Raw genomic sequence first — 23,989 nt, forward strand, 5'->3', positions numbered from 1 at the left:
CCACTGAATTGAATTTAAAAACTGTCTAAGACAACTTTACGAAAGCAAAAACCCTGCCCTTTAACCTTGATGGTAGTTACATCTTTAAGTAAATCCCACATCAGTACACTGTGATTACTGTCACCTAGTGGTTCCTTTATCTGAAAATTCTTAAAGCATGAATAATCATTGCTGATAATTAGATCAAGAGTATTACTCTCTCTGTTTGCCCCTCGAACATGTTACTGTAGAAAACAATCCTCCAATAAATCCACAAAAGTCTTGCTAGCGTGCGAGTAACCAAACCACAAGTTCCAGTCCATATCTAGCAAGTTAAAATCCCCACATCACAAGGCATTCTGATTTACTGGCCCACTCTATTTCCCTGCAAAATTGTTCATTGTACTCATCAGAGTCATTAGGCCTATAACACACCACTCCTACTCTCATTTTCTCTCTCCCAGTGCTTATGTTACACCAAACTGACTCAACATTGCACTGTCCACCCATGTCAACTGGATGAACTTCCTTAGATTTTATGTGTTTCTTAACTAACAGCATAACTTCTCTTCCCTTCCTTTCTTGTTTATCTTTCTGTACACATTGTACTCCTCAAATACCAATTCTGCACTGCTTATAGCTGTGACACCATGTCTCTGATATCCTAACAAAATCTGCCTTTGATGTCTTGACAAGCACTTCATATTCATAAAATGGTAAAGGTAAAGAAAGCCTGCACGAGAAGCACATAAAAGTTCGATGAAATTTACCGGTAAAAGTACTTTGCCGTAACGGCATTTGTATTGTTGCTCGCTCTGTACACAGACAGTGGGTGTTATCAGTCAGGAGTAGAAATTGAATCCCATGGGAGATTGAAACCCTCCCAAAGTGGAGGGGGTAACCTGACCTTTTTTCTTTAGAATCACTGGTGGACTAGTGGATAAATTGTTTATTAAGAAAAAAAAAAGGCAAAGGAAGTCCACACGAGAAGCACGGCAAGCTTTGAAAAAGTTTAGCGGTGAAACTACGTTACGAACATTTTTTACGACACCAGAACTTCCAATATGACTCTGTTCGTGATTCAATTAGTGATTCTAAAGAAAAAGATCAGGTTACCCCCCCCCCCACTTCGGGAGGGTTTCAAGCTCCCATGGGATTCAACTTCTACTCCAGACCGATAACACCCACTGTCTGTTTACCGAGCGAGCCACAATACAAATGCCGTTATGGCAAAGTACTTTTACCAGTAAATTTCATCAAACTTTTGTGTGCTTCTCGTGCAGGTTTTCTTTCCCTTAAGCCCATAAAATTTATTTACTATACCTCTAGCATTTGTATACATGCAAGTACACCAATGCACCTGTTCTTACTCTTAGTTATCCTAACACAGCCCATGTATTTACTTGTTCCATGATGAATCCCAGCAGTTCTTGAAATCCCCAGCAACTTGCTTTCTAAGCTGCTACTGCTAATCTGTGAACCCCCCAAGCTAGCAGTTTTCCAACCCATCTAACACTGTGTGGATAGCATCAGCAAATATTCTTGCACCTTTTCATTTAAGTGTATCCCATACCTGTAGAAGCAGTCTCTCCTGTTAGCAAGCACAGACCACACTGAAAAAAATTCTACCCCCCCATGCACTATCTCTCCAGGGCTGAATTGATTGACAAGACTCTCATCATATACTCCCTCCTATTGTGTCTGAGCAGAATTGCAGACACTTTCAAACTTAAAAGTGGCGAGTTAGAGTTATTTGCCACTTTTTTTCAACATCGACCTGTACTTGTTAAGTAAATCTGCAGAACTCTTACTCTTAAGGTCATTAGTGCCAACGTGTATAACAATATCACCTTTTGTGCCCTTAAAAGATATCTGCTCTACAATGTCATCAACTTTTGCCCCTGGCAGACATACCCTGGTCCTGTTCCAACTATCCTTTTTGCATAATATATTCCCAGTCTTCCTGACAATAAAGTCACCAACAATAACTGACTCCTGTGGGATCAGCGCATGCTGCCTTAGAGATTTCCGCTGTGTTGCCTGATGCACAAGAGTGAGCTCTGGTGTTGAGTTGGGTAGCTGAGAGCTTGATGGGGTCCCCATTTCAATTTCTTCGAGGGCATCTACCCTACACCTCAAACTGTCATAGACAACCATCAGAACACTGAGTTGACACCTAATTTCTTCACACTCTTTGCACCCAGCACACACAAAGACATCCTCCTTGGCTAGATCATGTCCTGTTCCAGATAGTCCGTAAACATTTCACATTTTGCACTTTTTTTTTTAGATTGTGTTTAAGTTGGAGGTGTTTAGTCTTTCTCTTATATGTGTTTCTTTGGTGATCTAGTCTCATTAATACCGATAGTGGTCTAAGAAATTTCATTTGGGCTGCTTCCAGATGTTTATCTCTCTTCCCAAGTGTCCATACTATATTTAAGTGCTGCCTTTGACATTATATTATGTATTTGTAATTTTGTTTGTATTGTCATTTGTTTACCAAAATTTCTTTTTATTATTTCCATTCATTCTGTTGTAAGTTTGTAATTTGTATTCCATATCCTATTTAAATTCTGAAATCCTGTTTCCTAATTATATAAATTCAGTTACTTGTTCAATGATGTTTCCATCTAATACTAACTTTACTCATCTGATATCATTACCACACATTGAGGTAATGATATGTTGGTGTGTTGGAGAATCGCCCCCTTCAGTTCTTCCCCAAGCCAATAGCACTCCCACTACTTTGTGCCCGTTGCTTTGCTGCTCTAGTCTGGGACATGATTCTGTTTAAGTACAATTTAATTAGAAATGAAATTTAATAAGATTAATAAATTTTATTGATTAATTGATAATACTATTAAGCTAACAGATTCCTAATACAGTGCTATGTATTATGCTATCTAGTTTTGTATTATACTTTATGCTATCTAGTTTTGTATTATACTTTATGCTATCTAGTTTTGCATTATACTTTACGCTATCAAGTTTGGGATATGTTATGCTATTCCGTATCGATCTAATATACTATAACAATGGCAGCAAGTTATGAATGGAGGTTTTATGGCACTAAGTATTAACTTTAAAAATAAACTAATTAGGTGACTAGGACTATAAGTTACTTCTAGAAAATAAATTAATATGACAATTAAGTCAATAAAATGGCTATATATTAATCAAATACTTAGCATATGCCGGAGCTGCAAAATGTTGTCCAAGCTACTGTGTGTAAAAATATAATTAACCGTTTTCATTTTATATATTTATACAATTTATATAATACCTGCAATAACTCAAAAAACTTATTGATAAAAGAAGTAATAAATTTTTAAATGCACTTTTTAATAATTTAATATAATTCAACTTTTTTTAAAAACAAAAGTAAGTTGAATATGGATATAAGTGAGTATCATAAATAACTCACAATGAAATCAATGAAATATGTTTTATAAATTCAAATATTTAATAGAGCATGGCTCTATATGGCCTTAGAAATAAATACAGTAAACTGAGGACATTCTTATACTTCTATATGTTTTGTGGCTAGCAGACTCCTGAATGCTATTGGTTAGTGCCATAGTCTTATTACTCACAATACAACAACTTCATATAATCACAAATTGTCCCAGATGCACTACTGTTAAAAATAATATTATTTAAAAGCTATTCTGCTATCTGGAAAATATGGGGAATTGCTACAAAAAATTTGACCTTTAAAAGGTTGTCACACAGAATGATACTTGGTTTACCAATTTGATGTTTTATAAAGTTGCAATGAACTGCTGCATAATGCAAGTAATTTTTAACTAATAATTCAGCCTCATTACTATTCATTTCTCCTCTCTTTTTTTGTAATATTCATTAACTTTTCCATTCATTAACTTGAAGCAAATCTTTAAATATTTCAATACAGAAACTAACCCTCTAACTTTCTCTGCCATGTGCTTTTCCAAGCCGGGTCCTTCAAATGTGAAAATTCCATTCTTTAACAGCTTTGGAAGAGGATTTGTAAAGGAAGCAGTAACAGAAAATGGTTGATACTGTACAATATTACCTTCAACCTGTAAGAGGAAAATGGCATGACTCAACTTAATACTTATTATTACAATAAGGTATAGTGAGAAAAACATTCTGAGGTATTCTTTAAAGAAATATTAAAAAGGAAGAAATAAATAAACCATGTGAATTATTTGAAAGAATATTATTGTACTAAAAATTTGGCTACAGAAATTACAAGTATAGTCTTACTTCAACACAAAAACTGCTAACTAATTTGGTGCCATTCCCAGATTAGGCCTATGACCAGGTTCCCTCTGTGGAACCTTGTCATAAGCCTAATGGTAACAAAAACTTAACATGTTTCGCTGCCACCTATATTTGAGACTGCCCATTTAATGTGTCATAATTTTTGGAAGGTTCATCATCATCATCAGCCATTTTCAATCCACTGCAGGATGAAGGCCTCTCCAGCAACTTTCCAGTTCCTTCTGTTTTGAGCACTGGCCATCCATTTACTACTCAAAAACTCATGAATTTCATCTATCCATCTCCGCCTTTGTCTTCCCGCCTTTGTCTTCCAGGTTTTCTTCTAGTTCCTCTTGGGTACCATTCTGTTATTTTCTTAGTCCATCTGTCATCATGTCTTCGAGCTATGTGTCCTGCCCAAGACCATTTTAGTTCTTTAGTTTTGATAAGAATGTCCTTTACTTGAGTTTGCTGCCTAATCTATGTGTTTCTCTTCTTATCTAACAGTCTGATTCCCAATATAATTCGTTCAATTCTTCACTGTGTAGTTCTTAGCTTCTCTTCCATTCTTTTGGTGAGTGCCCAAGTTTCACTTCCATAAGTCATGGCGGGGAGTATACATTGATTCATTATTCGGAAGGTTAAAAAATATCAACCTTCTGAAATTTTGTAAATAATAGTTAAAAAGCAAATATTTGGAACTCATAGCTAAAAGTGCACGAGGAACCACTTCTAGAGCCATCCAATGCTTATATGTGTAAAGGCAGTGAATGTGTTAATTAGCAACATGCTAATCACATTTTTTTCTTTGATGGAAATGAAATAACATAATTTTAGTCAGTGGCAATCATATGAGAAAGCCATATCAACTACAATGTGAACATTGCTTCACCTGATGGACCACTGCGTGAGCAGACCATTGCACTGGTGTGATTCCTCAGAAAAATATCTGTGCACATTAATCACTCATTAAAATTAGTTGTTGAAACTGTCTACATTCCTAATTATGCATACAGACTGAAGCAGTTTTGGAAATAACATGTTATTGTTTTCTCTGAATTATATACAAAATGGGTGTAATAGACCAGGACTCACCACCTGTTTTACAAATTTTTGTTTTGTCTTCAGCTTTGTGGAGGAGGGCAAAAAAAAAAAAAAAAAAAAAGAAGCACAGTACTGCACCTTAACTTTTGTTTCAAAGTTAGTGGCTTAGTACTGCTTGAAAATTTTCAAAAGTAGTACTTATTGTGTTCTTGGAATTGCCATTTCTATAGTTTAAAAACCATTTGCTCTGTTTGACTATCAACATTAAGAAAAATAAGAGGATGAGGAAATTGAATACCCAGGTAGTTGTCATTTCTGGTGGACTGACAAGCCAATTGCAGCCTTTGAATGTGTCCATAAACAAGCCATTTAAGCAAAATATGAGAGAACAATGGAACAAATGGATGGGAGAACAAGATCATGACCTCATAACCACAGGAAGAATGAAGAGGCTCACCACTGCACAGGTATGTGAATGGGTTAAGGAATCTTGGAGAAATATAAGTGGTAAAATAATTATAGTCTTTCAGAAAGACTGGAATTAGTAATGCTCTTGATGGCACTGAAGACACTGCATTATTTGAAGACAGTGATACTAACATTAGCAAGGAAGAATTTTTGGGATTTTAAGGTGATGATTTTTTTTGGTTTTCAAAATGACTGAACTTTCCGTTTGCAGAACACTGTTTTTTACCATTCCCTCACTGCTTTTTGTTCATTTTCAATTCTAGCGGTAGTTTGCTTCATATAAAATATTTTCTAATGTAGCTAAGATTCTTTTATTTCTCTTTTAAATTGATGTATTGGTAAATTAATAATAATAATTAAATAATGTATTATTATACAGCATTAGTATTTTTCTTGCTGTTCTGATCACATGTTTAGGATGAGCTTTTTTCTACTATACACATTAGAATAAATATTAAATGCCTAAATACACTAAAGCTTTTTTCCTTAATTTTCCTTACTAAAATGGGAGTGCGTCCTATATGCCCATGCATCTTATATGCCGTCAAATACAGTACTTATGTTAGCCAGTCCATAAATTGGAACTACAGTAAAATCTCATTAATACAAACTCGGTTTATATAAAGTACTTGTTTATATGAAGCACATACCATTCCCCTGCGAAAGGATAGGCTTTTCTATGTAAATATATTCATTACAAAATTCAGTTAATATGTATTACAAACTTCTTTTTCACCACCCCATGAGAAATAAATATTGTCATTTTGTATGTTTAATGCAAATCTTGGCAGAGCAATCCAATTATTGCTCCCGGCCACCTGGCTCCCTACTTCCTGAAGGATGGCACTGACTTGTTAGAAATTAGTTTTGTGTAAACTAAAGCAGTTTATGGTAGCTACAATGTCAAGTGCACTCTGAAAAACATCTTTCTGAAGGATGAGTTGTTAAATTAACAAAAGAATAAAAAGTTTTTCTAAGCTGTTTACATGCACTCCCTCACTCTCCACGGGAATATGGTCAGTTGCAATTGTTACCCAGTACAAAGAGTCTTTTGCTATCATATACAGCAATCTATTTTTTGTGCCATTTTATCTGAGCTGATGTCTTTTTCAGAACTTGTCTTTAAATTAATTTAAAATTTGTTTATATTAAATCTTATCTAGCAGTGTTATGGTGACAAAATGTAGACGGACAGAATTAAGTCTGGAAATTAAACTAAAAATTATACAAGAGGCTGATAGGATGGAAAGAAGCAAAACAGACAGTGCAAAGGAATACAACATCCCTTTTCCTACTTTATCTACAATACTGAAAAACCAAAAAAGACTTGAAGTGAGTGACACTGTAGCAGTGATGAAAAACAGGAAACGAATTCGTGGTGCAAAACACAAGGAGCTTGAAACAAAATTTTCCTTTGAGTGGTACCAACAAATGTGGGCATCTAATTTGCCAATATCAGGTCTGAATTTGCTTGATTGATTTTGATTTGGTAGTTGTTGGCGCATCGGCTTCTGTGGCCATATTGCACCTCCCAAGGTTTTTGCAGTACTTTGATCCAAGCCCAAGGCGGGAATCGAACCCGCGACCTTTGGGTTGCCGGGCAGGTACTTTACCCACTCGGCTAGCCCGGTCGGCTCTGAATTTGCAAGAAAAGGCAAATTATCTATCTGAGCAAAATGGGATTAGCAACTTCAAATGCAGCAGTGGCTGGCTCCAAAGATTTAAAGACAGGAATAAATTGGTTTTGTGGAATGTTTGTGGTGAGTCTAGATTAGTCGACAAAGAAAAGGCTACAGACTGGTTGTGTTCTGTACAGTCCATCCTTGAAAAATATGAGGCAAAGGATATTTTTAATCTTGTTTATTTTATAAGAAAGGTTTATTTTATAATTCGCTGCCAAACAAAACATTTGCTGTTTCGAGGAGAGTCTTGTCATGGTGGAAAATTAAGTAAACAAAGACTCACTGTTCTGTTATGTTGCAATTCAGATGGCAGTACAAAACTATGACCACTTGTGACTGGCAAGTTTTCCAAGCCAAGATGTTTTAAATCAGGTAACCAACTTCCCTGTGATTATGAAGCCAATAGAAGTGCTTGGCTTACAGTCAAAAGTTTGTCTTGGTTACCAAAATTGGACAGAAGAATGGCTTCAGAAAAAAGGAACGTTCTGATGATTCTAGACCGTTGTACAGCACATTCTACCGAGACACTTAAGTTGACAAATATATGGCTGTTGTTTTTACCCCCAATACCACCAGTTTAATGCAACCACTCAATCAAGGCATTATTTATAACCTCAAGAGATTATATAGAGTCCACCTGATAAGGTAATTTATCCACAACATAGGAGGGAACAATTTGCAGCCAAATTGGAATGTCTTGGATGCTATCCGTAATCTTGTTATTGCTTGGGAAAGTATTACATCAAGTGTAATAATCAACTGCTTCTGAAAGAGCAGTTGATTTTGAAAAGAACACCATCGATAAACATGGTCCAGCAGACGAATGTGATAACAACAGTAAGGAATCTGAAGGAGCATATGGATTTTGTTGGCGAATTTGAAGGTGGATGAAGAAGTTACTAACACTACTGAGTATACCAAACAAAACGATGATGTTTTTGTTACCAGCAACAGCGAAAGTGAAGAAGCGCACACACTGCCATCTAAAAAATATGCTCAAAATGCATTGAACATAAAAGAGAATGTGTTGGTCTGCAGTAACGTTGATAAAAAAAAACTATTGTGCATTTGATAACGTCTGTGCTATAGTTAAAAATGCATATAGGACAAAAACTGTGTAAACAACATTGGATTCTTTCTTTAAATTAGATTAATTTATTAAAAAGTTAATAGTTTGTATGTCTCCTTTTATATTAAGATTGTAATTCTTTTTAGTAGTTTTTTCACAAAAAATACACAGAAAAAAAATCGCAAAAAAATCATCAAATTTGCAGTATTAAGTACTTTTAGTATATTATTTTTGATAATATGTTTTTACCTTTATTTATATTTTTTGCAGGTACAAATTGTTTTTTTTTATGATCCATGATTTTGACTTCTGGTTGATTATACTACCTATTGACCACTAGCCACATTAAAAACCTAATCTCCTACAATTATTTATCTATTTATGGTCATTGGGTGCATTCTACTCTAGAGAATAACCCAGGTCTATAATCTTTCAAATATTCCTCTTATGATCACTTCAGTTTTATTTTAATTTTATCTTTTAGTTTTATATACACTGGTGTTCAAAGAAAGCGCATCACCTCTTAAAATTGTAATTTTCATCCAAATAAAGTAAGTAAATGGAATATTTCTTACACATTGCATCATATAAGATTGATATGCATAGGTGATGACGTAATATTGCATCAGCTGTTACTTTCAGCTATATAAGCACGCTCTGCAAGAGTTGCAGTCATTCCTTGCTTGTGTCAGGATGGCGAGTTATGTGCAGTTGACACCACGAAGAAAAAGTGATATTATTGCTTTACGTGAGGAAGGATGTTCTTCCCGTCATATTGCTTATAGAGTGTCTTGTAATCAGTCGACAGTGAGTAGATTTCTTTCCAAACTCAAGAATACTGGTTCTGCTGATAGGAAAAAAGGAACCAGATGCAAACGAGTCTCTATTGGGAAAAACAGGATCGCTATAAAAGGTTCCATAAATGCCAGTGGATTCCTGGCTATATTGGAGGGCAAATTGCTGCCAACCATTAGAGACCATTTAAACCTGCCAAGTAACTGCATCTTTTAGGACGACTCTGCTCCTTGTCATCGGGCGAAAAGTATAAGTAGGCACTTCTGCAATTACATTAGCTTCATTTCTGCATTAAAGGTTTGACAGTAATGTGTTTACATTTGTTACAGGTGAAAAAATGGTAGGAAGAACGGTTCATTACAACTCTTATCTGGCCAGGAAACAGACCGGGCCTGAATCCTATAGAGAACTGTTGGCATTGTGTGGAATCTGCAGTTGCCAGAAAGAAACCAAAGACCCTTCATGAGCTTCAGGAAGCCATAATTTGTGTTTGGAACCACAAACTCTCAGTTGATTATCTTCAGAAATTGACCTTGTCAATGCCTCGATGGTGTGCTGCTGTCATCATGGCCAGAAGTGGTGAACTTTTCATTTTGTTTTCCATTTAAAATGATAAACTGAAGCAAATTGAGGGCTTCTGATAACATTTCAGCCATAATTGTTGTGTTTACCAAAACTGTTGTGTAAAGGTTGCAAATGCTCATTTTGGAATATTTTGAGAGCACCTGTCAAATATTACTTAGCTTTGCCTTAACTATTAATAAATATCTTTTGTTTATATTTCTATTTGTGATGCTAGTCATTAATGTAATGTACCATTGGGCGCCTCCATAGCCAGGTGGGCAGGAGCAGCAGTGCATAGCACACGCTTCTTGATCAGACTGGGGTTCGAGCCCATGATCACGAAACATGGAGGATGCGGAATGGTCACGAAATGACCACCGCATATCCCTGGAGCAATGTAGCCTTAGTTGCTAATGCTCCTAAAAACCAAATAACAACAACGTACCATTGCAAAAAAGGGTTAGAAATGTGAAATTTCTAGGTGATGCACTTTCTTTGAACACCAGTGTGTGTATATATATATATATATATATATATATACTGTAAATTATGTTAGTGTACAGTTTATAAATCATAAATTACAAAAATTACATGTTGTCTACTTTTCTTTGTGCCCCATTTTTAATAACTTATAAAGCAACCACACTGAGAAACTTCTATATATATAAATATATATTTTCAAGCAATAAAAAGCAGAAATAAAATGTTATAATAACGAAAATAATAATATTAATAATTACAATAAATATTAAGTAGCCACATAACCAATTAATGCCATCTAGGACGATTAAACATTATATCGGTCTGTATAGATATATATATGAGATAAGTAGATATGGTAAGAGTTTTTTAAGGTAAAATATACTAGCTTATCGGACAAACCATAAACCATGGCGGGAACCCAATGTGACCTGGAAAAAATCAATCTATGCCATAATGAAAATATATAAATATACTATTAAAATGTTAATTATGGCAAAAAGATACATTGAAAGGGACTTTTTCGAGGGCTAACCCTTTCAATGTGTCAACCATAATTAACGAGCTATCCGTTTCTGTAGTCATCGTCCAGCATAACTATTTCCAAAAATATGTAGTAGGTAAGAGCCGAAAATTAAGAGTGGTAAAATTAGTTATTTAATCCCAAATTTAGCAGTAAGCTGGCAAGATGACTGTTAGCCCGACGGATAGCTAAAAATTAAAATTAAAATATAGAAAGAGCAATAATTATTGTTAGGCATATGTGCGTGGTGTATATTTAAAGCAGCAATGGTAGTTGAAGCAAAAATAACAGTATGAGCATTCGCTAAACAAGGTGAACGGCAAAAGGTATAAGAATAGATATAGTATCTCAATTCCCCCTCGAATACTCTAATAGTTCATGAGATATGAAGAAATAGGAATAAGAAAGTGAAAGTAAAACAGCAAAGAAAAAGCAAAATAATTAACATAGGATGCAACCTTATAGCAAGGTATCCTAGATAGAAAGTTTTAAGATAAAAATAAAAATAATAATGCTTACCATAGTATGGCCAAGGTACTAGAAAAACAAATGCATAGTCACATCTAGCATATATAACTACCGATCGTAGCCCCCCCTAGGAAATATAATAATTAAGTTAAGTGATGAAATACGTATATCATGCAGCGCCCTCTGCTGTATTTAACTTCCGTATAATATAACACATAGAAAAGCCGTCAAATAAATATCTCTCTAGAAGATATAGTAGAGGTTTACAGAATAAATTCCTACTCATGGAGTAAATATAGGTACAGGTTTTTAATACAAGTAAGCTATATGTTACTTACTCCATGAGCAGTGCCTAATATTTACATAATTACAAGTCCAACGAAATTTATCCAATTCAAAGCAACACCTACGAAAAATTTTACAAATGCTATGTTATATTAACGCCTGTTTAGGACTTTATCTATAATACTCTGCGCGTTAAGTCTATATTTCCCTTTGTTGTTTGCTATCAATATAGCCCTATACATATATTTCGTAATTATGTGGTGTGGGAAGTCATTTTTAAGAAGCTTGGTTCTAAATCCAATGAGTGCATCTATAATATAATCTGTCTGGTTACATATGTGTATTCTTCTGATGGTTTGTGCAATTAGGGTATTGCGATGTATCCTATTTGAGATATTCGAGTTCCAGTTAGTGAGGTCAATAGTATAAAAATGAAAATTATTGCGTTTATCATACAGTTTGGTGTGTACCGTATTGTTGTTTATCCTTATATCCAAGTCCAGGAAGGTAGCAGATATAGAATTATTAGTGTTGGTGCGTTCTAATGTTAATTCAGGCGGATAATATTTGATTGCTTCTGTCAGGAAGTTAGGCTTATTAAAGACTATTAAATCGTCAATATATCTGTACAAAACCATATTTTGTTTAAAATTATATTCAAAGTGGTGTAGGTATAAATTTGCCACAATGCAAGAGCTACAAGCACCCATAGGTATACCTGTATTTTGCCTATAAATATTATTGCCGTTATATATGTAGTTATTGAATATGCAAAGGTTAAAAAGGTCATCCCAGTATTGTTTCTCACAGGGTAAGATATTTTTGTATTTATCATAATAATCGCTGAACACAGTATATAGGCTGTTATGCGGGATGCTAGTAAACAAGTTATTAAAGTCGAATGTATTGATATGTTCTATGTTATTGGTGCCTGTGTTGCTATTGATGTAATTTAAAACAGGTCTATTATTAAGAATAATATTTGAATGTCCTATGTTATCAAAAATAATTTGAAGTAAATTAACAAGTTTGCGATGCGGTATCTTAGCGTAGCTATCCCTACACGAAGTTATAAATCTAAAACCTGTCGGATTTTTATGAAACTTAGGTATACAGTATATGTATGGGTATATAGTTGTATGGTTAGTAAGCTTTAATTTCTTATGCCATGCACGTATTTTCTTAGTAATAGTGCTTAGTTTATCCGTTACTATTTTGTAGGTGTTACTATTGTTAAGTTCATTTAGTAAAACAGTGGTGTAGAATTTTTTGCAAATAATGCTATAGTTATTAGCGGCTTTATCAATAGTGGTAATTATAAACTTATTTTGTATCTGTTTAAGCTTCTGTTTAATTGCATCTATATTAAAAATCTTAGTAGGTGGTATTTTCTTGCATATGGTCTTTATCTGTTTCTTGATGGCTTGAAAGGTGAGAATAAGCCACTTGTGGAAGGCTTCCAAGGGTATGTTATATTTGTAGGATAACTTTATGCTGAACTTCAATAGATCTGAGTGTAGTTGTTTAATGATGGCGTTGGTATTAATATCGGTATTAGGTCGAAATTTAAATCCAAAAGATAAAATCTCACGTAGCTCTGGATAGTCTATAATACTCAAATCTCCTGTGATAATGTGTTTATGGTGTGCGTCCACAAATGTCTGATATTGCGGTAAATGACAATAGCAAACCGCCTCAATATCGCTATTGACGAGGTTAGTAGCTGCTTTTTTATAATTACAGACTGTGAGTCCAAACGGTTTATTATAGCTGAATCTAGTGCGTATCTGGGCATTGGAAATAGGCAAATCACTTATATATACGTTAATGATATTATCTAGGCAGACATAATCGAATAATGCGTGGCTGAATTTAATGTTGATATATTCATATGTAACTTTAGTATTTTTATTATTAAAAATAAATTTAATTATGTCTTTAATCAGGAGGTTAAGGTGTAAGTTTTTATGCCTATAGTTAGAGTTGATATTGTCAAGAGCTCGGATTTTACTATGTTTCAACCCGAATATAAAATCATGAATCTGTTTGATATGTATAATTGGTTTGTCCCAATAAGTTAACATGTCATTAAGGTCGTCAGTTTTATTTGGTGTGCGGGCTTTTTTACTATTGTATGTTTTGGCATTTCTGTTAGATTTGGGTCTTTTTATTATTTGAAACAGGCTGTATATACAAGTATCGTTTAAAGTATTGCTAGTGTAGCAATTTCCATTAAATTTGCTATTAAGACCATAAGGATACAGTGTTTTGTATTTTAATATATTGATATTTTCGGATTCTAACCTGGTATGGTGGTTACTTTCGATGGCTAATATAGTAATAGTAGTATTGCTAAAGCTGTGTACTTGAAAGTGCTGTAATTCGATGTCTTTAATATTTATGAAATTTTTAATATGGGATCTATGCCCGTTAATTCTAATGTGTAACTCCCCACCAGTTTGCCCTATGTATTTTGCTTCACATTGGTTGCAGTTAATGAGGTACACCACCCCACTAGCATGGCAAAAAACTGGAGCGTCGTGGTTATTGGTAATATGATACTTGCTCATGTTTGGACAGGTCTGACAGAGTGTATTGTTACAACTATTAAATTTTAGATAGCTGCTATTCTGTTTATTGCAATTAACTATTTCTGTAGTATCAGGGGTAGTGGTGTCGACTGTGAAAGCATTGCAGGCAATATCGGTAAGGGTCACATTATTATTTGCTATCTCGGTTAGATCATTAGAATCGCCGTCTATGTTAGTAGGAGCCTCAGCATTGTTACTGAATAGATTAAATTGGACAGCAGCATTAGATGCTGAATGGCTAGTAGAAGAACTTGTCGGATCACCTAGAGCCCCAGTGTTATCCGCGGTACAATTTATTCTACGCGACCGACGTAGCATTATATTTTTCTTATTTGTGTAGAAACTCATGATGGTATAAAAATCAAATGTGAGCATATAAAATTCAAATGTGCGCATACATATAAAATTCTCCAGTAAACATTAGAAAACCCAATCATGGAAAAAAGGCAGCCTGAAGGGCCAAAATTACATACTGTATTTTATTCCGAGAAGTGTTAAGCTATGTTATTCTAAGAAGTGCTAAGCTATGTAGGCAAATTCCTGATAGACGAGTCACAGCACAGGTAATCCCCTTTGTATTTTCAAGCAATAAAAAGCAGAAATAAAATGTTATAATAACGAAAATAATAATATTAATAATTACAATAAATATTAAGATTATATATTTTATTAAAATTATTTTATTATAAAATTAAAATTAAAATATTATATATTTTAATTTTAATTTTTAGCTATCCGTCGGGCTAACAGTCATCTTGCCAGCTTACTGCTAAATTTGGGATTAAATAACTAATTTTACCACTCTTAATTTTCGGCTCTTACCTACTACATCTTTTTGGAAATAGTTATGCTGGACGATGACTACAGAAACGGATAGCTCGTTAATTATGGTTGACACATTGAAAGGGTTAGCCCTCGAAAAAGTCCCTTTCAATGTATCTTTTTGCCATAATTAACATTTTAATAGTATATTTATATATTTTCATTATGGCATAGATTGATTTTTTCCAGGTCACATTGGGTTCCCGCCATGGTTTATGGTTTGTCCGATAAGCTAGTATATTTTACCTTAAAAAACTCTTACCACTATCTACTTATCTCATATATATATCTATACAGACCGATATAATGTTTAATCGTCCTAGATGGCATTAATTGGTTATGTGGCTACTTAATATTTATTGTAATTATTAATATTATTATTTTCGTTATTATAACATTTTATTTCTGCTTTTTATTGCTTGAAAATACAAAGGGGATTACCTGTGCTGTGACTCGTCTACCAGGAATTTGCCTACATAGCTTAGCACTTCTTAGAATAACATAGCTTAACACTTCTCGGAATAAAATACAGTATGTAATTTTGGCCCTTCAGGCTGCCTTTTTTCCATGATTGGGTTTTCTAATGTTTACTGGAGAATTTTATATGTATGCGCACATTTGAATTTTATATGCTCACATTTGATTTTTATACCATCATGAGTTTCTACACAAATAAGAAAAATATAATGCTACGTCGGTCGCGTAGAATAAATTGTACCGCGGATAACACTGGGGCTCTAGGTGATCCGACAAGTTCTTCTACTAGCCATTCAGCATCTAATGCTGCTGTCCAATTTAATCTATTCAGTAACAATGCTGAGGCTCCTACTAACATAGACGGCGATTCTAATGATCTAACCGAGATAGCAAATAATAATGTGACCCTTACCGATATTGCCTGCAATGCTTTCACAGTCGACACCACTACCCCTGATACTACAGAAATAGTTAATTGCAATAAACAGAATAGCAGCTATCTAAAATTTAATAGTTGTAACAATACACTCTGTCAGACCTGTCCAAACATGAGCAAGTATCATATTACCAATAACCACGACGCTCCAGTTTTTTGCCATGCTAGTGGGGTGGTGTACCTCATTAACTGCAACCAATGTGAAGCAAAATACATAGGGCAAACTGGTGGGGAGTTACACATTAGAATTAACGGGCATAGATCCCATATTAAAAATTTCATAAATATTAAAGACATCGAATTACAGCACTTTCAAGTACACAGCTTTAGCAATACTACTATTACTATATTAGCCATCGAAAGTAACCACCATACCAGGTTAGAATCCGAAAATATCAATATATTAAAATACAAAACACTGTATCCTTATGGTCTTAATAGCAAATTTAATGGAAATTGCTACACTAGCAATACTTTAAACGATACTTGTATATACAGCCTGTTTCAAATAATAAAAAGACCCAAATCTAACAGAAATGCCAAAACATACAATAGTAAAAAAGCCCGCACACCAAATAAAACTGACGACCTTAATGACATGTTAACTTATTGGGACAAACCAATTATACATATCAAACAGATTCATGATTTTATATTCGGGTTGAAACATAGTAAAATCCGAGCTCTTGACAATATCAACTCTAACTATAGGCATAAAAACTTACACCTTAACCTCCTGATTAAAGACATAATTAAATTTATTTTTAATAATAAAAATACTAAAGTTACATATGAATATATCAACATTAAATTCAGCCACGCATTATTCGATTATGTCTGCCTAGATAATATCATTAACGTATATATAAGTGATTTGCCTATTTCCAATGCCCAGATACGCACTAGATTCAGCTATAATAAACCGTTTGGACTCACAGTCTGTAATTATAAAAAAGCAGCTACTAACCTCGTCAATAGCGATATTGAGGCGGTTTGCTATTGTCATTTACCGCAATATCAGACATTTGTGGACGCACACCATAAACACATTATCACAGGAGATTTGAGTATTATAGACTATCCAGAGCTACGTGAGATTTTATCTTTTGGATTTAAATTTCGACCTAATACCGATATTAATACCAACGCCATCATTAAACAACTACACTCAGATCTATTGAAGTTCAGCATAAAGTTATCCTACAAATATAACATACCCTTGGAAGCCTTCCACAAGTGGCTTATTCTCACCTTTCAAGCCATCAAGAAACAGATAAAGACCATATGCAAGAAAATACCACCTACTAAGATTTTTAATATAGATGCAATTAAACAGAAGCTTAAACAGATACAAAATAAGTTTATAATTACCACTATTGATAAAGCCGCTAATAACTATAGCATTATTTGCAAAAAATTCTACACCACTGTTTTACTAAATGAACTTAACAATAGTAACACCTACAAAATAGTAACGGATAAACTAAGCACTATTACTAAGAAAATACGTGCATGGCATAAGAAATTAAAGCTTACTAACCATACAACTATATACCCATACATATACTGTATACCTAAGTTTCATAAAAATCCGACAGGTTTTAGATTTATAACTTCGTGTAGGGATAGCTACGCTAAGATACCGCATCGCAAACTTGTTAATTTACTTCAAATTATTTTTGATAACATAGGACATTCAAATATTATTCTTAATAATAGACCTGTTTTAAATTACATCAATAGCAACACAGGCACCAATAACATAGAACATATCAATACATTCGACTTTAATAACTTGTTTACTAGCATCCCGCATAACAGCCTATATACTGTGTTCAGCGATTATTATGATAAATACAAAAATATCTTACCCTGTGAGAAACAATACTGGGATGACCTTTTTAACCTTTGCATATTCAATAACTACATATATAACGGCAATAATATTTATAGGCAAAATACAGGTATACCTATGGGTGCTTGTAGCTCTTGCATTGTGGCAAATTTATACCTACACCACTTTGAATATAATTTTAAACAAAATATGGTTTTGTACAGATATATTGACGATTTAATAGTCTTTAATAAGCCTAACTTCCTGACAGAAGCAATCAAATATTATCCGCCTGAATTAACATTAGAATGCACCAACACTAATAATTCTATATCTGCTACCTTCCTGGACTTCGATATAAGGATAAACAACAATACGGTACACACCAAACTGTATGATAAACGCAATAATTTTCATTTTTATACTATTGACCTCACTAACTGGAACTCGAATATCTCAAATAGGATACATCGCAATACCCTAATTGCACAAACCATCAGAAGAATACACATATGTAACCAGACAGATTATATTATAGATGCACTCATTGGATTTAGAACCAAGCTTCTTAAAAATGACTTCCCACACCACATAATTACGAAATATATGTATAGGGCTATATTGATAGCAAACAACAAAGGGAAATATAGACTTAACGCGCAGAGTATTATAGATAAAGTCCTAAACAGGCGTTAATATAACATAGCATTTGTAAAATTTTTCGTAGGTGTTGCTTTGAATTGGATAAATTTCGTTGGACTTGTAATTATGTAAATATTAGGCACTGCTCATGGAGTAAGTAACATATAGCTTACTTGTATTAAAAACCTGTACCTATATTTACTCCATGAGTAGGAATTTATTCTGTAAACCTCTACTATATCTTCTAGAGAGATGTTTATTTGACGGCTTTTCTATGTGTTATATTATACGGAAGTTAAATACAGCAGAGGGCGCTGCATGATATACGTATTTCATCACTTAACTTAATTATTATATTTCCTAGGGGGGGCTACGATCGGTAGTTATATATGCTAGATGTGACTATGCATTTGTTTTTCTAGTACCTTGGCCATACTATGGTAAGCATTATTATTTTTATTTTTATCTTAAAACTTTCTATCTAGGATACCTTGCTATAAGGTTGCATCCTATGTTAATTATTTTGCTTTTTCTTTGCTGTTTTACTTTCACTTTCTTATTCCTATTTCTTCATATCTCATGAACTATTAGAGTATTCGAGGGGGATTGAGATACTATATCTATTCTTATACCTTTTGCCGTTCACCTTGTTTAACGAATGCTCATACTGTTATTTTTGCTTCAACTACCATTGCTGCTTTAAATATACACCACGCACATATGCCTAACAATAATTATTGCTCTTTCTATATTTTAATTTTAATTTTTAGCTATCCGTCGGGCTAACAGTCATCTTGCCAGCTTACTGCTAAATTTGGGATTAAATAACTAATTTTACCACTCTTAATTTTCGGCTCTTACCTACTACATATTTTTGGAAATAGTTATGCTGGACGATGACTACAGAAACGGATAGCTCGTTAATTATGGTTGACACATTGAAAGGGTTAGCCCTCGAAAAAGTCCCTTTCAATGTATCTTTTTGCCATAATTAACATTTTAATAGTATATTTATATATTTTCATTATGGCATAGATTGATTTTTTCCAGGTCACATTGGGTTCCCGCCATGGTTTATGGTTTGTCCGATAAGCTAGTATATTTTACCTTAAAAAACTCTTACCACTATCTACTTATCTCATATATATATCTATACAGACCGATATAATGTTTAATCGTCCTAGATGGCATTAATTGGTTATGTGGCTACTTAATATTTATTGTAATTATTAATATTATTATTTTCGTTATTATAACATTTTATTTCTGCTTTTTATTGCTTGAAAATACAAAGGGGATTACCTGTGCTGTGACTCGTCTACCAGGAATTTGCCTACATAGCTTAGCACTTCTTAGAATAACATAGCTTAACACTTCTCGGAATAAAATACAGTATGTAATTTTGGCCCTTCAGGCTGCCTTTTTTCCATGATTGGGTTTTCTAATGTTTACTGGAGAATTTTATATGTATGCGCACATTTGAATTTTATATGCTCACATTTGATTTTTATACCATCATGAGTTTCTACACAAATAAGAAAAATATAATGCTACGTCGGTCGCGTAGAATAAATTGTACCGCGGATAACACTGGGGCTCTAGGTGATCCGACAAGTTCTTCTACTAGCCATTCAGCATCTAATGCTGCTGTCCAATTTAATCTATTCAGTAACAATGCTGAGGCTCCTACTAACATAGACGGCGATTCTAATGATCTAACCGAGATAGCAAATAATAATGTGACCCTTACCGATATTGCCTGCAATGCTTTCACAGTCGACACCACTACCCCTGATACTACAGAAATAGTTAATTGCAATAAACAGAATAGCAGCTATCTAAAATTTAATAGTTGTAACAATACACTCTGTCAGACCTGTCCAAACATGAGCAAGTATCATATTACCAATAACCACGACGCTCCAGTTTTTTGCCATGCTAGTGGGGTGGTGTACCTCATTAACTGCAACCAATGTGAAGCAAAATACATAGGGCAAACTGGTGGGGAGTTACACATTAGAATTAACGGGCATAGATCCCATATTAAAAATTTCATAAATATTAAAGACATCGAATTACAGCACTTTCAAGTACACAGCTTTAGCAATACTACTATTACTATATTAGCCATCGAAAGTAACCACCATACCAGGTTAGAATCCGAAAATATCAATATATTAAAATACAAAACACTGTATCCTTATGGTCTTAATAGCAAATTTAATGGAAATTGCTACACTAGCAATACTTTAAACGATACTTGTATATACAGCCTGTTTCAAATAATAAAAAGACCCAAATCTAACAGAAATGCCAAAACATACAATAGTAAAAAAGCCCGCACACCAAATAAAACTGACGACCTTAATGACATGTTAACTTATTGGGACAAACCAATTATACATATCAAACAGATTCATGATTTTATATTCGGGTTGAAACATAGTAAAATCCGAGCTCTTGACAATATCAACTCTAACTATAGGCATAAAAACTTACACCTTAACCTCCTGATTAAAGACATAATTAAATTTATTTTTAATAATAAAAATACTAAAGTTACATATGAATATATCAACATTAAATTCAGCCACGCATTATTCGATTATGTCTGCCTAGATAATATCATTAACGTATATATAAGTGATTTGCCTATTTCCAATGCCCAGATACGCACTAGATTCAGCTATAATAAACCGTTTGGACTCACAGTCTGTAATTATAAAAAAGCAGCTACTAACCTCGTCAATAGCGATATTGAGGCGGTTTGCTATTGTCATTTACCGCAATATCAGACATTTGTGGACGCACACCATAAACACATTATCACAGGAGATTTGAGTATTATAGACTATCCAGAGCTACGTGAGATTTTATCTTTTGGATTTAAATTTCGACCTAATACCGATATTAATACCAACGCCATCATTAAACAACTACACTCAGATCTATTGAAGTTCAGCATAAAGTTATCCTACAAATATAACATACCCTTGGAAGCCTTCCACAAGTGGCTTATTCTCACCTTTCAAGCCATCAAGAAACAGATAAAGACCATATGCAAGAAAATACCACCTACTAAGATTTTTAATATAGATGCAATTAAACAGAAGCTTAAACAGATACAAAATAAGTTTATAATTACCACTATTGATAAAGCCGCTAATAACTATAGCATTATTTGCAAAAAATTCTACACCACTGTTTTACTAAATGAACTTAACAATAGTAACACCTACAAAATAGTAACGGATAAACTAAGCACTATTACTAAGAAAATACGTGCATGGCATAAGAAATTAAAGCTTACTAACCATACAACTATATACCCATACATATACTGTATACCTAAGTTTCATAAAAATCCGACAGGTTTTAGATTTATAACTTCGTGTAGGGATAGCTACGCTAAGATACCGCATCGCAAACTTGTTAATTTACTTCAAATTATTTTTGATAACATAGGACATTCAAATATTATTCTTAATAATAGACCTGTTTTAAATTACATCAATAGCAACACAGGCACCAATAACATAGAACATATCAATACATTCGACTTTAATAACTTGTTTACTAGCATCCCGCATAACAGCCTATATACTGTGTTCAGCGATTATTATGATAAATACAAAAATATCTTACCCTGTGAGAAACAATACTGGGATGACCTTTTTAACCTTTGCATATTCAATAACTACATATATAACGGCAATAATATTTATAGGCAAAATACAGGTATACCTATGGGTGCTTGTAGCTCTTGCATTGTGGCAAATTTATACCTACACCACTTTGAATATAATTTTAAACAAAATATGGTTTTGTACAGATATATTGACGATTTAATAGTCTTTAATAAGCCTAACTTCCTGACAGAAGCAATCAAATATTATCCGCCTGAATTAACATTAGAATGCACCAACACTAATAATTCTATATCTGCTACCTTCCTGGACTTCGATATAAGGATAAACAACAATACGGTACACACCAAACTGTATGATAAACGCAATAATTTTCATTTTTATACTATTGACCTCACTAACTGGAACTCGAATATCTCAAATAGGATACATCGCAATACCCTAATTGCACAAACCATCAGAAGAATACACATATGTAACCAGACAGATTATATTATAGATGCACTCATTGGATTTAGAACCAAGCTTCTTAAAAATGACTTCCCACACCACATAATTACGAAATATATGTATAGGGCTATATTGATAGCAAACAACAAAGGGAAATATAGACTTAACGCGCAGAGTATTATAGATAAAGTCCTAAACAGGCGTTAATATAACATAGCATTTGTAAAATTTTTCGTAGGTGTTGCTTTGAATTGGATAAATTTCGTTGGACTTGTAATTATGTAAATATTAGGCACTGCTCATGGAGTAAGTAACATATAGCTTACTTGTATTAAAAACCTGTACCTATATTTACTCCATGAGTAGGAATTTATTCTGTAAACCTCTACTATATCTTCTAGAGAGATGTTTATTTGACGGCTTTTCTATGTGTTATATTATACGGAAGTTAAATACAGCAGAGGGCGCTGCATGATATACGTATTTCATCACTTAACTTAATTATTATATTTCCTAGGGGGGGCTACGATCGGTAGTTATATATGCTAGATGTGACTATGCATTTGTTTTTCTAGTACCTTGGCCATACTATGGTAAGCATTATTATTTTTATTTTTATCTTAAAACTTTCTATCTAGGATACCTTGCTATAAGGTTGCATCCTATGTTAATTATTTTGCTTTTTCTTTGCTGTTTTACTTTCACTTTCTTATTCCTATTTCTTCATATCTCATGAACTATTAGAGTATTCGAGGGGGATTGAGATACTATATCTATTCTTATACCTTTTGCCGTTCACCTTGTTTAACGAATGCTCATACTGTTATTTTTGCTTCAACTACCATTGCTGCTTTAAATATACACCACGCACATATGCCTAACAATAATTATTGCTCTTTCTATATTTTAATTTTAATTTTTAGCTATCCGTCGGGCTAACAGTCATCTTGCCAGCTTACTGCTAAATTTGGGATTAAATAACTAATTTTACCACTCTTAATTTTCGGCTCTTACCTACTACATATTTTTGGAAATAGTTATGCTGGACGATGACTACAGAAACAGATAGCTCGTTAATTATGGTTGACACATTGAAAGGGTTAGCCCTCGAAAAAGTCCCTTTCAATGTATCTTTTTGCCATAATTAACATTTTAATAGTATATTTATATATTTTCATTATGGCATAGATTGATTTTTTCCAGGTCACATTGGGTTCCCGCCATGGTTTATGGTTTGTCCGATAAGCTAGTATATTTTACCTTAAAAAACTCTTACCACTATCTACTTATCTCATATATATATATATAAATATATATATATATATAAAATGTAAAATGAAATATCAATCCCATTAGTTTTTATTTTTACTGTCACTGTTGAAGTAAAATATCTTATTATAAAATGGATCAGTTACATAAAAAAAAAAAAAAATTAACTGGTGGTTTCTGGTGATTGCTACACCTCATTTTTAGAAAATTATAATGAAG

The 23,989-nt window shown here is 33.6% G+C and overlaps 1 protein-coding gene across 1 annotated transcript in view; it reads right to left on the reverse strand.

Annotated features, from left to right (window-relative positions):
* LOC150079133 (annulin-like) overlaps nucleotides 1-23,989 on the reverse strand; it is a 289,306-nt gene that overhangs the window by 23,030 nt on the left and 242,287 nt on the right. Inside the window, exon 15 of the mRNA XM_090382437.1 lies at nucleotides 3,901-4,040. Coding sequence (XP_090238563.1) covers nucleotides 3,901-4,040 — 140 coding nt within the window. The remainder of the gene's footprint in view (nucleotides 1-3,900; nucleotides 4,041-23,989) is intronic.

The sequence above is a fragment of the Mastigoproctus giganteus genome, chromosome 10 (assembly GCF_048544385.1).
Source record: "Mastigoproctus giganteus isolate SK-2022 chromosome 10, ASM4854438v1, whole genome shotgun sequence".
In the NCBI taxonomy this organism is placed as follows: domain Eukaryota; kingdom Metazoa; phylum Arthropoda; class Arachnida; order Uropygi; family Thelyphonidae; genus Mastigoproctus; species Mastigoproctus giganteus.